The following is a 13,583-nucleotide window of genomic DNA, read 5'->3' as shown; positions in this document are numbered from 1 at the left end:
GCGAGATGGCCTGGAGGCTGTGTTGTAATGTGTACCTGTCGTGGGTGATGTGCTGAGTGTATTATGGGGGGTTAGAGGAGGAGGGTGAGCGCTTGGAGGGGGAGGAGGAGGCGGAGAGAGAGGTTATCACGTGGGACACACTGCCGGGCCTCGCTGCCAAATTCTTCAAAAAGCCACAACTCATTCCCTATGTGCTGCACAGGTATGATCTCGTGAATGTGGCAGGTGTGGCCCCAGTGTTGTGTGTGGCAGGTGTGGCCTCAGTCTTGGGTGTGGTAGGTGGCTCCCAGTCTAGTGTGGCAGGTGTGGCCTCAGTGTGGTGGAAGTGGATAAAAGAATCTCACTGAGTTAAGGAGACACTGATTCGTATCTTCCTCCCTCCCTCCCTCGTTTCTTTCCCTCCACCCCTGTCCTTCCCACCCCCTCCTCCCCCTTCCCCATGGCACCGACCCGTCACTCTTCATTATATAAAACACTTAATACATAAACACATCCAAGACACCAACCTTAACTGTTGCATGTTGTAGGGGCGAGCTGGTTGGGTCTGCAGTGAGGCCATGTTGCACAGTGGATATCTCTCTCTCATAAGGAGTGTATGTTAAGGGGAGGAAGTGGTAGGGGAGGTAGATCAAAGTGGTAGAGGTAGAAGAAAGTGGAGGCACACGAGGTAGATGAACCTATCACCTACGTACACTTGTATCGAACACCTGTATCGGACACCTGTATCGAACACCTGTATCGGACACCTGTATCGGACACCTGTATCGGACACCTGTACCCACTATTATAATGATATGAACACTAATGAACTTTCTTTGTGGCGTACAGTACTTTCTCTTGAGTGGGTGTAGTGATATGCTTTCTCTTGAGTGGGCGAGAACTGCTTTCTCCCAGGATGGGTTATGGCGGGTTAAAGTCCTCAAACAAAGGGAGAGAAAAGAAAGTAAGATGGGAGGAGAGAGAGAGAGAGAGAGAGAGAGAGAGAGAGAGAGAGAGAGAGAGAGAGAGATGATTTTATGTAGTAGTGTAAGTCCTAACTTAGTCATGCAACATTCCTACATCCTTGCCCCAAACCCCAGACGACGTCGCTCTCTCCTGGCTCTAATATTTTTCTCTAACTTGCTGGATAACATAATAACACCTCGCTGGATAACATAATAACACCTCGGGGGCTCGTGGCCTGTTGAGAGAGAGAGAGAGAGAGAGAGAGAGAGGGAGAGAGATAATGTCAGTCACAGCACCAGCGCCCAGCCGCCCTCAACACCCGGGGCGGCACTGCTGAAGGGGTGACGGAGAGGCAGAAGTGTGTCGATATAGTGCCTCACTCACTCGCTCTCTCACCTGATCTAATGGATATTTGGCTAATAATGCAACAGGTGTACAGTCAGGTGCCTTTTGAGTGTGGAGATGAGGTGCGCCGCCCACCTGTCTACACCTGCACGATGACCCCTGAGCCGCCCACCTGTCTACACCTGCACGATGATCCCTGCGCCGCCCACCTGGATACACCTGCACAATGACCCCTGAGCCGCCCACCTGTCTACACCTGCACGATGACCCCTGCGCCGCCCACCTTTGTACACCTGCACAATGACCCCTGCGCCGCCCACCTATAAGCACCTGCACGATGACCCCTGCGCCGCCCACCTTTGTACACCTGTTGGCTATTCGTTTTTTTTTTCTTTACACGGGCATAAGTTATTGAAATGATATGTTGTTCACAGGTTAATTATGGGGCTGAGGGGACGGCTGTGTACCTGTTACCTGTGTTGTTACTCTCCTCCTTGTTGCTGTGAAGGAGGAGGAGAGGAAGAGGAGATAGATAAGGAGGGGGAAGAGGAGAGGAAAAGGGTGAGGAGGAGGAAGAGGAAGAGGTGGAGAAGAGGAAGAGGAGGATAGGAAAGAGGTGAGGAGGAGATAGAGAAGGAGAAGGGTGAGAAGAGCGGCAGGTGGAAAAAAGAGAAGTAGGGAGAGGAGGAAGAAGAAGGGGAGGGGGGAGGGGAGATACTAAGGATGTTACCTGTACGTAAATTCTAATCGTTAATCGTAATAAAGTTAATAAGAGTTACTAATTTATTATTATTATTTATTTTATTTTTGTATGAGGTTGTGTTGATATAGTGTGTCGTATATTTCTTGGTTTATTAATGTTTGTTGGTGTGTTTGTTTGTTACCAAGGATCGCCTTTTGTGACGTCACTCCCGACGCCATTTTGTGGATGGGGTTCCTGGACGGCATTTTTTTTTCTTTTCTTTTTTCTTTCGTTAAAATTACTGTTTGGATTTTATTATTTGTTAAATTGTTATGAAGAAATGTTTATACTATAACACTTAAATAAAATAAATGTTGATATATTACTTAAATACTTATAAATACTACAATATATTTTCCTTGGTACGAATTCAATATTATGATCGTAACTTCTACTAACGAGCAGTTAAAATATATGAGGGTCGCTCGCTCACTTAAACTCAGTAGATGTAATTATATTTTGAGTCTAGATGAACATAATGATAATAATTGTGGGTTGAAAAAGTTTATTAATAATATGAGTGAGTTTGACAGCTAAGACAAAAACTTACTGTGAAGTGAGGGCGTTTATGGTAAAGACCCCAGTACTGCCCTGCCACCACACTACCCTGCCACCACCCACTACCACCACCCACTGTCCTACCACTGCCGCCACACGCCCTCATGTCTGCCACCGCCACTCATGTCTGCCACCACACGCCCTTATGCTTGACACCAGTACCACATATCCCCCCTCCCCCCCTCTTTCTCACACACACACACACACACACGCACGTACGGTATGAAGCGTCAGGTCCATAGAGTTTATTATGTGCGCGTGAGGAGTGTGTGTGTGTGTGTGTGTGTGTGTTGCAATATCTCCTCTGCGGCGTTGTTTTAGGTGGTGGTTATGATGCGAGGTTGGCGTGTGGTGGTGCTGGCTGGCTGGTCTTGTGGGTAAATCACTCGTAAGATTAGATTTTATTACACACACACACACACACACACACAGAACACATTGTATATTCCTCTAAATTGGGGATGTAAAGAAAGCAGTTATCTCCATCCAATATGGCGTCAGAAATACACCTAGACTCTCCTTAACTATACAAACGTTCACTTAGCACCATATAGGAGAGAATTTAAATCGGCGTGTGGAGAATATTTTTTTGTTTTCGGGTGCATGAGTATTGGTGCCATATTGGGTGTTATGGAGCGAGTATATCACGCCTTGTCACTCCACCACGGCCGCCCACGAACAGACCACGGCCGCCCACGAACAGACCACGGCCGCCCACGAACAGACCACGGCCGCCCACGAACACTGGTGTAAATGATATTATTATGATGATGATGTTTGGTGTTTTGCCGCCGCCGCCATGAGCAACACACGGGAGGTCAATATTATATCCTTGTAGCGCTCAGGTGACTCAGGTGGGAGGCGCTGAAGGTGTACCACTCTCTCCCCCTTCTGTACCTGTTTCTGTCCTGGTCACCTGTCTGTCTCTCCTTTTTTTACCTGTCTGTTTTAGCCATCTGTATGTAATCTAAACAATTATTCAAAATTCGTTGTAATATTTCCTGGTTACAGAATAACACTGTACCTGGGAAAGAATACAGTCAGTGGGCGTGTGGAAAGTGACCACCCACGCCCCGCCCACAAGCCACCCATTACACGGTTCATCTACCCCGCCCATTTCCACGCCCGCACTCACACTTGCATAAGAGGTTGTGGGTGACGTGGGAGGGAGAGGGGGGGTTGTGGGTGACGTGGGAGGGAGAGAGGAGGTTCTGGGTGACGTGGGAGGGACGTGGGAGTAAAGCTATCTCACTCACTCACTCTCTGACGTGGTTAAAAACACGGCTGCTCTGAATGATAAATTTCCTAGACCATGAACCCCGGACCATGAACCCCGGATCATGAACCCCGGACCATGAACCCTAGACCATGAACCCGAGACCACGAATCTTGAACGAGGACCATTTAGGTGATCCCCAAAGGAAGACTAAGGAAAGGTGCCTAATTTGTGGTAATTGATTATAATTTACACACACACACACACACACACACACACACACACTTTACGTTATTGTTTTATTTGTTTTATATATATATTTAAAACACGTCTATCAGCTTGTTTTTGGTGACCCAGGTGTGTGTTTGGTCACTTGGCTGCAAGACTCGGGAAGAAAGAAAAATTGAGCTTGTAGGTGCAGCAGTGAGAGTGGGTACTGGTAGCGGAGGGGGGGGGGGTACAGGCTTCACAGAGCACGTGGGAGGGGAACTATGCCAATTTTATCTCATCTCACTCACGAAACTCCTAAACTATGGGGGATGAGGCGTGAGGTAGGCTGATACTTCCTACCTTAAGCCCTGTAGCTTCTACCTTTCCTGACCTGACTGATATTTTTTATCTGTGTGAGGAAGGGGATTATATATCGAGTGTTTTGTTATTTGACAGAGAGAATGGGGGGAAAAGGGGGGTTGGTGAGCCTGGCCACTTACTCCAGGTGGCCAGCAGATGTCATTGGCCACAGTGAAGTGAGGGGAGGGTGTTGCTATAACCTGTTGATGCCATTAGCTGGAAGTCGTCTTTATGGCTGACTGTTTTTTATATGTGTTTTTTTTTTGCTGTTTTATTATGATAACATTTTGTTTTATATCTTTTGGTAAGACGTAAATTATATTGTGTGTGTATGTATGTATGTACCTGTTGTATGTATGGTCACTGGTTCCAAACTTAAACTGCATTTTTCTCTGTTTTTCATTTGCAGCGCTTCTCCTAATTCGGTTTTGTGTTCCTCAGTGTTGTGTGATTGTTGTGTTTTTCATATGAGAGAGAGAGAGAGAGAGAGAGAGAGAGAGAGAGAGAGAGAGAGAGAGAGAGCCATCGCCATCTTGTACCTTCAGTCTCACTCCCTCATTCCTCTCAAGAATTTTGATGAGGTCGTCTGGTCGTCTCCGTCAGGTCGTTAAACATGAAGTTAACGTCGTAATGTCTCTTGTTCCTCCTCGTCCGTGTCCACTGTACCACTCCCGCCGAAGGAGACAACACTGGCTGCTGCTGACTTAAACTTTAGCGAGTCCTGGCTAGTTTGTTTTCCTCCCATGACTAAGGTGTGGTCTTGAAACGTCTCGGTGAAGTGTAGTTCTAATGGGCTACCAGTCTTAATGGACCCCAGTTCTTAATGGACCCCTATACCTAAGAAGCTCCCTGTGTAACCTAACCTAACCAATTATCTATCGCCTGTTACCATCATCATTCCTAAAGTTATCAATACGTTTTTGAAAATTTTAATTACGTCATTGACAATCTGACTCTCTTGTAGCCCCCACTCCCCCTCCCCCTTCCCCTTCCTCCCCCCTCTTCCTCCTTCCTACCCCTCTCCCCATACACACTACGGTGGGCATCTGTTGGGTCATGAAAGGCACCACTACCGTCTGTTGCGTCATTGTTTCGGACCTCAGGTGTTTCAGAGTTGTGGTGGTGGTGTTATAATTGTCAGTGGTGTTATAGTTGTGGTGGTGTTATAGTTGTGGTGGTGTTATAGTTGTGGTGGTGTTATAGTTGTGGTGGTGTTATAGTTATGATGGTCGCCTTTCCCTCACCTTGACGAATAATGAATAATGAAAAGTGAATGTCTTTTCCGTAGAGTTTATATATAACTATTTTGTTCAGGTAAACTGTATTGATTGTTCAAAGGGTAAACTGTATTGGTGCAAAGGTAAGGGCTGTGTTGAATTGCAGTCAAGCTGTATTGGTGCAAGGTAAACTGTATTGGTGCGATAAAACTGTATTGGTGCAGGAGTAAAGCTGTATTGGTGAGTAAACTGTATTGGTGCAAGGTAAGCTGTATTGGTGCAGGAGTAAACTGTATTGAGTGCAAGTAAACTGTATTAGTGCAAGATGGCTATATTGAGGCAAAGATGAAGCTGTATATTGGTGCAAAATGAAACTGTATTGGTGCAAGGGTAAACTGTATTGGTGCAGGAGTGTAACTAGTAGTGCAGGGTAAACTGTAGGTGTAGGGTAAAACTGTATTAGTGCAAAAAAATAAACTATTGAATTTTAAAGAGTAAACTCTAATGGTGCAAAATGAAACTGTATTGGTGCAGAGTAAACTGTATTAGTTAGGGTAAACTATGTGTATTGGTGCAGGGTAAACTGTATTGGTGAATGGCTTTGTATTGGTGATTGTAAACTATTGGTGAAACTAAGGCAAGGTAAACTGTGCAAGGTAAAGGTAAACTGTATTGGTGCAGGAGGTAAACTGTATTGGTGCAAGGTAAACTGTATTGGTAGGTAAACTGTATTGGTGCAGGGTAAACTGTATTGGTGCAGGAGTAAACTATTGGTGCAAGGTAGTGCAAGGTGTATAAACCCAGGTGCAAAAGGAAACTCCTGTATGGTGCAAGAGTAAACTGTATTGGTGCAAACTGTATTGGTGGGGTAAAGCTGTATTGGTGCAAGGTAAGTAAACTGTATTGGTGCAGGGTAAACTGTATTGGTGCAGGGTAAACTATTGGTGTAAGGTAAAATTGCAATGGTGCAAGCTTAACTGTATTGGTGCAAGGTAAGTGCTGTATTGGTGCAAGGTAAACTTTGGTGCCCAGTAAGCTGTAAAACAGGGTAAATGGTGCTGTATTGGTGAGGGTAAACTATTGGTGCAAGGTAAACTATTGGTGCAAGGTAAACTCTAATGCAAGAGTAAACTGTAGATAAACTGTGCAGGAGTGCAAGGTAAACTGTATTGGTGCAAGGTAAACTGTATTGGTGCAGGGTAAACTGTATTGGTGCAGGAGTAAACTGTGTATTGGTGCAGGGTAAAGGAGTAAGCTGTGTGAGTGCAGGGTAAACTGTATTGGTGTGGGTAAACTGTAAGGTAAACTATTGCAAAGGTAAACTATTGGTGCAAGGTAAGGCTCTAATGGTGCAAGGTAAACTCTGTAAGCTCTATTTTGGAGTAAACTAATAATGGGTATACTGTGGTGAAATTATCTTTGTTGATCGGGATTTTTTTTTGTTTTTCAAGACTTGATAATAAAAATCTCTCTCTCTCTCTCTCTCTCTCTCTCTCTCTCTCTCTCTCTCTCTCTCTCTCTCTCTCTCTTGTCATAACTTACAATGATTTTACCATAATGTTTCTCGTAAAACCTGATTGTGAGTGTGTGTGTGTGTGTGTCACTCTTCGATATACAGTATATAGATAAGCTTTACTTCTTGTTATGAAACTGGTGGTCCTTGAGGTGTTGTGTTGCGTTGCGTTTTGGCTGCACGAGTTTGAACTGTGCCTCGAAGGTTTAGGGCTACCTTTTGACCATCGTATATAGTGCTTGTGATGACGAGTGATAAAGATGAATGATGATGATGATGATGATGATGATGATAATAATAACAACTGAAAAATAACATGATGAATTTGTTAGAATAAAAAATAAAGAACACATCTCATTGGGGCATAGTGGTACCCATGCCTGGATGCCCCCCTCCCCCTCTAGAATACAGTATAGTGTCATGAGAACCAATGCCCATTAGGCTCCTTCCCTCCTCAGTCTCCTCTCCCTTCCACTTTTCCCTCTCCCCCTCCCATTTCTCCCTCTGTTTCCCCTCTTTATTCCTCACCATTATTGTGTTAATTAGTTATGGTAACTGAGTCTTTCACCTTTTCAGTACTAATGTTGTTTTTCTTCTCCTTTCAGGTAAGTTCCAGTCCGCTGCACCAACGGGGGGGGGGGGTGACTCTGTCTGGCTACCACGTAAAGTTACTTCATCGTAATCTTAAGTTGGTATTCTCAAAAGGTCAGTATGGTAAGTTTTTTCACGTAATTAAAAGATTGTAAGTTCATTTAGCATTATTTAGGTGAGAAAGTGTTTATGTAGCCCTTGTGAATCCCTAGCTGCAGTAAGTCAGAATTGTCAAATATTTCATCCCTTGAGTGTGATTGACCACATGTAATTGGGTCAGGTGGGCCATTGACGCATTTTTTTTTTTACTCTGAATTTTTAGTTAAGTTCCCCATTTTCTTTTAAGGTTCGGTTTTTTTATTAGTGTTTGGGTTCCGTTTTCTTTGATGGGTCACCGCGGCTTCTCAGAATAACCGCTCCCCTCAGTCACGAACGTAAACACTTCATTTATTATTATTATTTTTTTCAAGGTAGAGTTCACGTAGTACTTTATAAGATATTATATAGGTTATCTTTTTGATGTTATTATTTGTAGAGGATGGCGTTGAGGTATTGGAGGGACACACACACACACACACACACACACACACACTTAAACTTACACTTCTACTACTACTACTACTACCACTACCACCACCACCACACCCTTGGAGACAGAGTGCGGTAAACACTGGCAGCAGAGATGACAAGTTTCATGGCTCTTACACTCATGAACTAATTTAATTTTATTGGTGTTGAAAATCCCAGAATGTTATGTTCACTTTATCTCAATTAGGTCATTTTTAAACACACACACACACACACACACACACACACACACACACACACACACACACACACACACTTTTTGGGTTTAAATGTGTTTTTCCCGGTAACATAAAAAGTCGTATTTCCCGGTAACACAAAAAATCGTATTTCCTGGTAATACAAAAAGTCGTATTTCCCGGTGGCGCAAAAAGTCGTATTTCCCGGTGGCGCAAAACAAATTTACGAGACACCGGGATAAGGAGAACGACTTTCGATCATCACCTCAAACGTAATACCAGAAACACCGCGGTAGTGGCGGGGATCAGTTGACAATTGAGACATTTCCTGCACCAACTCCCACGACGTCACGAGCGTGTGTGCGTGCGTGCGTGTGTGTGTGTACCCACCTGTTTTATACTTTTAATTTAGTTAGTTGATACATTACGAGGAGAGGACACACACACACACACACACACACACACACACACACACACACACACACACACACGCCATGGATAACGATAACGGCAAACAAACACATGAGACAGGTAAACAAACACACGGTAGACAGTTCTTACCTGGGCAAACAACAGAGATACCCGCTCAGTGGCAGGGGTCAATTGCGTAATACCACCTTCGTATCTTATATATCCAAATTTCTTCCCAAACAACATTATTTATATACGAATTATATATTGTATAGTGTTGTATGTTAGCTATAGGGAGGAGGGTCAGTGTTTGGAGGATTTGAAGTTATTTTGTGTGTGTCGCGTTTGTTTGTTTGTCTGTAATGATTTGTGTTACAGGTTGTGTTTGTTGTGTTTTTGGGACACTGTTGTGGATGTATTTGTTGTAGTGATTGGTAGAGTGTTGTTACTGTTGTTGTTATTGATGTTTTTATTATTTTTGTTATTGTTATTATTATTATTATTATTATTATTATTATTATTATTATTATTATTATTATTGTTGTTGTTTTATTTATTATCGCAATATTAGATTTTTTTTTACAGAAGAAAACAATAAATAAAGGAATCATTCTGTACACAGGCCTTGAGAGTAGTGTCTTCACCCCCCCCCCCTCCCCCAAGGTCAACTAACACCAACTGTTAAAGAATAAAAAATAGAGAGAAGACGTTGGAATGTTTGTTTAGCAGAACCTGAGACTTGTGGTTAAGTTAGGTTAAGTTAGGTGGTTATTTTTACTCAGGTGTTTGTTACTTGATGGTCGTTAGGGGTCTTGGCCACGTCTTGTTGTAAGGGGAGAGTCTTACTATGGGAGTCTCTCTCTCTCTCTCTCTCTCTCTCTCTCTCTCTCTCTCTCTCTCGTGTGTGAAGGGATTCTCTCTGTTATGTTGTATTTATGGTATTGTGTGAGGGAAGAAACTTATTGGTTGAAAAATAGAGATATATACTTTGATTTTTGTATGTGATTTTTGAGGGAGAGGCAGGGGAGTGAGGGAGAGGCATGGGAGCGAGGGAGAGGTAGGGGAGTGAGGGAGAGGTAGGGGAGTGAGGGAGAGGTAGGGGTGTAAGGGGGAGAGGGTGAGGGGGGGGAGGGTCGTGAGGCGGGCCCTGGCACCAGTATAAGGCAGACGTCACCTAGGGCTTAGACTCTCCTGTCGGTTTGTTTATATCTTAAGAGGAATCCCCGGTTTGGGTAGTCCAGCCCTTGGTGTTGACGGTGTAGTTCTGCGGGTGTGGTTATCATTGGTGTGGTAATTTTTTTTTTGGTGTGGTTGTGGTGTGGCGTGAAGGTAGTGTGGTGGTGTGGGAGGGCAACTTACTTGACGGCTCAACAGGTGGTGGATGATGGAGTGGTGTGTGTGTGTGTGTGTGTGTGTGTGTGTGTGTGTGTGTGTGTGTGTGTGTGTGTGTGTGTGTGTCAGTAAAGTTATTGGACAGATATGCCACACACACACACACACCACCACACACACACACACCACCACATCACCACACCACACCACCACATCACCACACCACACCACCACATCACCAAAAAGCCCAGCACTATACTAACATCTCTTACACTTTACTTGAGGATAAATAAAGTGGCAGATTAACACAATAAACGGTTTTAGCCTCACATTGTACACCGCAGGACAGGTAACATTCACTCCACGGTACATGAATGGATAGAGAGAGTTTAGCTGTATTAAGGAACGTCTATCACATACTGAACTATAAATTTAAAGCACTTATGTCTACAAAAGTTATAAAACAAGAGGAATAATGCTGATAAGTTGAGTGCTTGATCTGGGTGTGTGTGTGGGACGTCATCACCCCCAAGAGTCGACGCATCTGACCACAATACTTCCTGACTGAAGATGTATTACCCTCCGTCTCTCTATTTGTTGTACAGTATATTAAGACACTTTCCATTCTCCCTACTCCTCTCCTCTCTCCTTCTTCCTCCTTTCCTCCATCTTCCCTCTTTACCTTCTCTGTGTACACTCTAGTAATAGGTACACATGTCTGTCACACACAAATACACACACACCTACCTACCTCTATACGTAAGGGATTTCCCCCAAAATGTTGGCAGTGGTGGCAGGGAGGTGGTCTTCCCATAGGTCGAGAAAGCCCAGACCTGCTACCTGTCATCACCCATTACCACATGCCATCACCCATTACCACCTGTCATCACCCATTACCACATGCCATCACCCATTACCACCTGTCATCACCCATTACCACCTGCCATCACCCATTACCACCTGCCACTCTCCCATACTAGGTTAAGTTAGGCTAGATTATATTAAGTTACTGTATGTTAGGTTAGGTTTAATCACCTAGGGTGCCTAATCGACATGTGATCCGTGGACTTTACTGCTGTTTGTGGTGGTGAAGGCGTAAACGTGTCATCTGTGTAGAGGTGTATTACTGTAACGTCTTTCCCCCACCCCGCCCCGCCAATAAAGCTCTTTCAGTGAGTGAGTCAGTTTGTAAATTAGGGTTTGTATAAATAGTATTGGTTGGGTTAGTTTGACAGACAGACACAGACAGACACAGACAGACTAATAAAAACAATCATACATAGACAAACGTGAAATTAAACAAACATTATAATCAAACAAAAACACAGTTACAAATACATATGTAAACAAAGCATGCACACACATACATAAACAAACGCACACACACACACACACACACACACACACACACACACACACACACACACACACACACACACACACACACACATTGGCGCCAGCTGGGCATTTCCGGATAATATCTCAAGGAGGTGGGCGCCGACGACACCGGCAGAGGGTGACATCCACGAGGAGGAGGAGCAGGAGAAGAGAAGAGGAGGGGAAGAGGAGGAGGGATGGAGAAGAGAGGAGGAAGGGATGGAGAAGAGAGGAGGAGGGGATGGAGAAGAGAGGAGGAAGGGATGGAGAAGAGAGGAGGAGGGGGAAGGAGAAGAGAGGAGGAGGGGGAAGGAGAAGAAGCCAAGGGGGAAAGAGAGAAAAGATATATAGACAGACAGACACCGAGAGAGAGAGACAGAGGGAGGACCATTTTCTAATTATTAATAAACTCCAACTTTATAAATTACCCAAATAAGTTGTAAGTGTGTGTGTGTGACGTCATTGTTTACATGGGGAGAGGTGGTAGTGTGGGGTGGTAGTAGTGGTGGTGATGGGTAGTAGTGGTGGTAGTAGTGGTGGTAGTAGGATAGTGTGTATATCTACTTCTTTGATATCTCATCTAAGTTGTTATCCACACACACACACACACACACACACACACACACACACACACACACACACCATACCCACACACCTTCCCTCCCTCCCGCCCTCCCTCCATCTATCTTCACGCCCGCGCTTCTTGCTTCACCCCCTTGGCGTCAGGAGTAGGGGACAGGGAGGAGGGGAGGAGACTGGTGTGGAGGTATATAAAGGGAGATCGGGGAGACCTCCTGCGCTAGTGTGGTGGGCGTGCGTGGTGGGCGTGGTGGGTGAGGCGACAGACACTCCCCGCCCACGCTGAGTTAAATGTATATATATTCCAGGTTTATTAAAAGTTATTACGGCAGACACGAGTTTATTTACAAGATTGTGAAGTTTGTTTGTAAAGGTGAATGACTCCTGAAGGCGAATAGAACTAAGTCGTGTGTTTAGTGTCGTGACTACCCCACCACTGCCGCCCCAGAGTGACAGCGGGGTACTTATTAATAAAACATTATGTTCGCCACCTCCAGCTGGGCTCTCCTAGACACGATACATTGTGAACAAAGAAGAGTTTACCCGCTCAGGAGGCAGCAGCTACAGGGACCTGCCTGCCTGCCTGCCTGCTTGACGTCACCAGTGTTCCCATTTATCGCTTCTGTTTACTAAATACTGCCAGGTGACTGTAGACAACCTGTTTAATAAACTGAGAGAGGTATTGAGTGCATCGAGGACTTACCTCCCTGTAAACACGCCTCACAGCAAGTAAACAAACGAGTCAAGATATTGTACACAAATAACTAAAACAAGAGGAAACAGAAAAGTAACACATTAGGCCAAGTGAAAGACGTAAAGTGCAGAAGAGAATAATAATAATAATAATAATAATAATAAAGGAAAACTGGTTTAAGAAAGAATTATATATTGAAACTTGAAAATAAAAGGACAAGTTTTTTTTTCAAGTATCTGGTTGTTGAAAATATAATTCACTTAATAAGGATTTGTTATTAAGACCACATAGGAAAGAGAGTGTGTGTGTGTGTGTTGAGGCAGGCGGGGGTGGAAGGAGGAGAAGAAGAAGAGCAGCATTATTCCCCCTCGCTGTATGTGGATCAGTCACACCTCCACTTCCTGTAGCGTGGAGTTGGGCGTCCACTTCAACCACATCTACCAGCATGACACTTTCCACCACTACCATGAAGACACCAGCCTCCAGGTTTCCATGTGGTTCACCAAGCTACGGGTAGTGTGCACCAGGCTGTACCTCACCACCACCAGCCGTCACCACTACACCCGCGTCACCCTCTCCACAATAATGAATTCTTTTAGAAGATTATATGGTCGCTTTGTGAGTAAGAGTGTGAGACTGTGTTGCATGGTGAACTGTACTGTGTTGCATGGTGAACTGTACTGTGTTGCATGGTGAACTGTACTGTGTTGCACGGTGAACTGTACTGTG

The 13,583-nt window shown here is 44.5% G+C and overlaps 1 protein-coding gene across 5 annotated transcripts in view; it reads left to right on the top strand.

Moving 5' to 3' along the window:
* Window positions 1-13,583, top strand: part of LOC121876480 (NAD(+) hydrolase sarm1-like) — a 218,971-nt gene that overhangs the window by 57,565 nt on the left and 147,823 nt on the right. The window contains exon 1 of one of the 5 annotated variants that reach the window (XM_042381624.1): window positions 13,139-13,472. The exons of the other annotated variants lie outside the window; for them this stretch is intronic. Within the exon in view, the coding sequence (XP_042237558.1) occupies window positions 13,230-13,472 (243 nt within the window). The 5' untranslated portion in view covers window positions 13,139-13,229. Of the gene's footprint in view, window positions 1-13,138; window positions 13,473-13,583 lie in introns of those variants that run through there. 5 annotated transcript variants of the gene reach the window in all.

Source organism: Homarus americanus, unplaced genomic scaffold (genome assembly GCF_018991925.1).
Source record: "Homarus americanus isolate GMGI-L3 unplaced genomic scaffold, GMGI_Hamer_2.0 scaffold33468, whole genome shotgun sequence".
Classification (NCBI taxonomy): domain Eukaryota; kingdom Metazoa; phylum Arthropoda; class Malacostraca; order Decapoda; family Nephropidae; genus Homarus; species Homarus americanus.
Note: the sequence above shows the minus strand (reverse complement) of the source record. Positions and strands in the feature narration are given on the sequence as shown.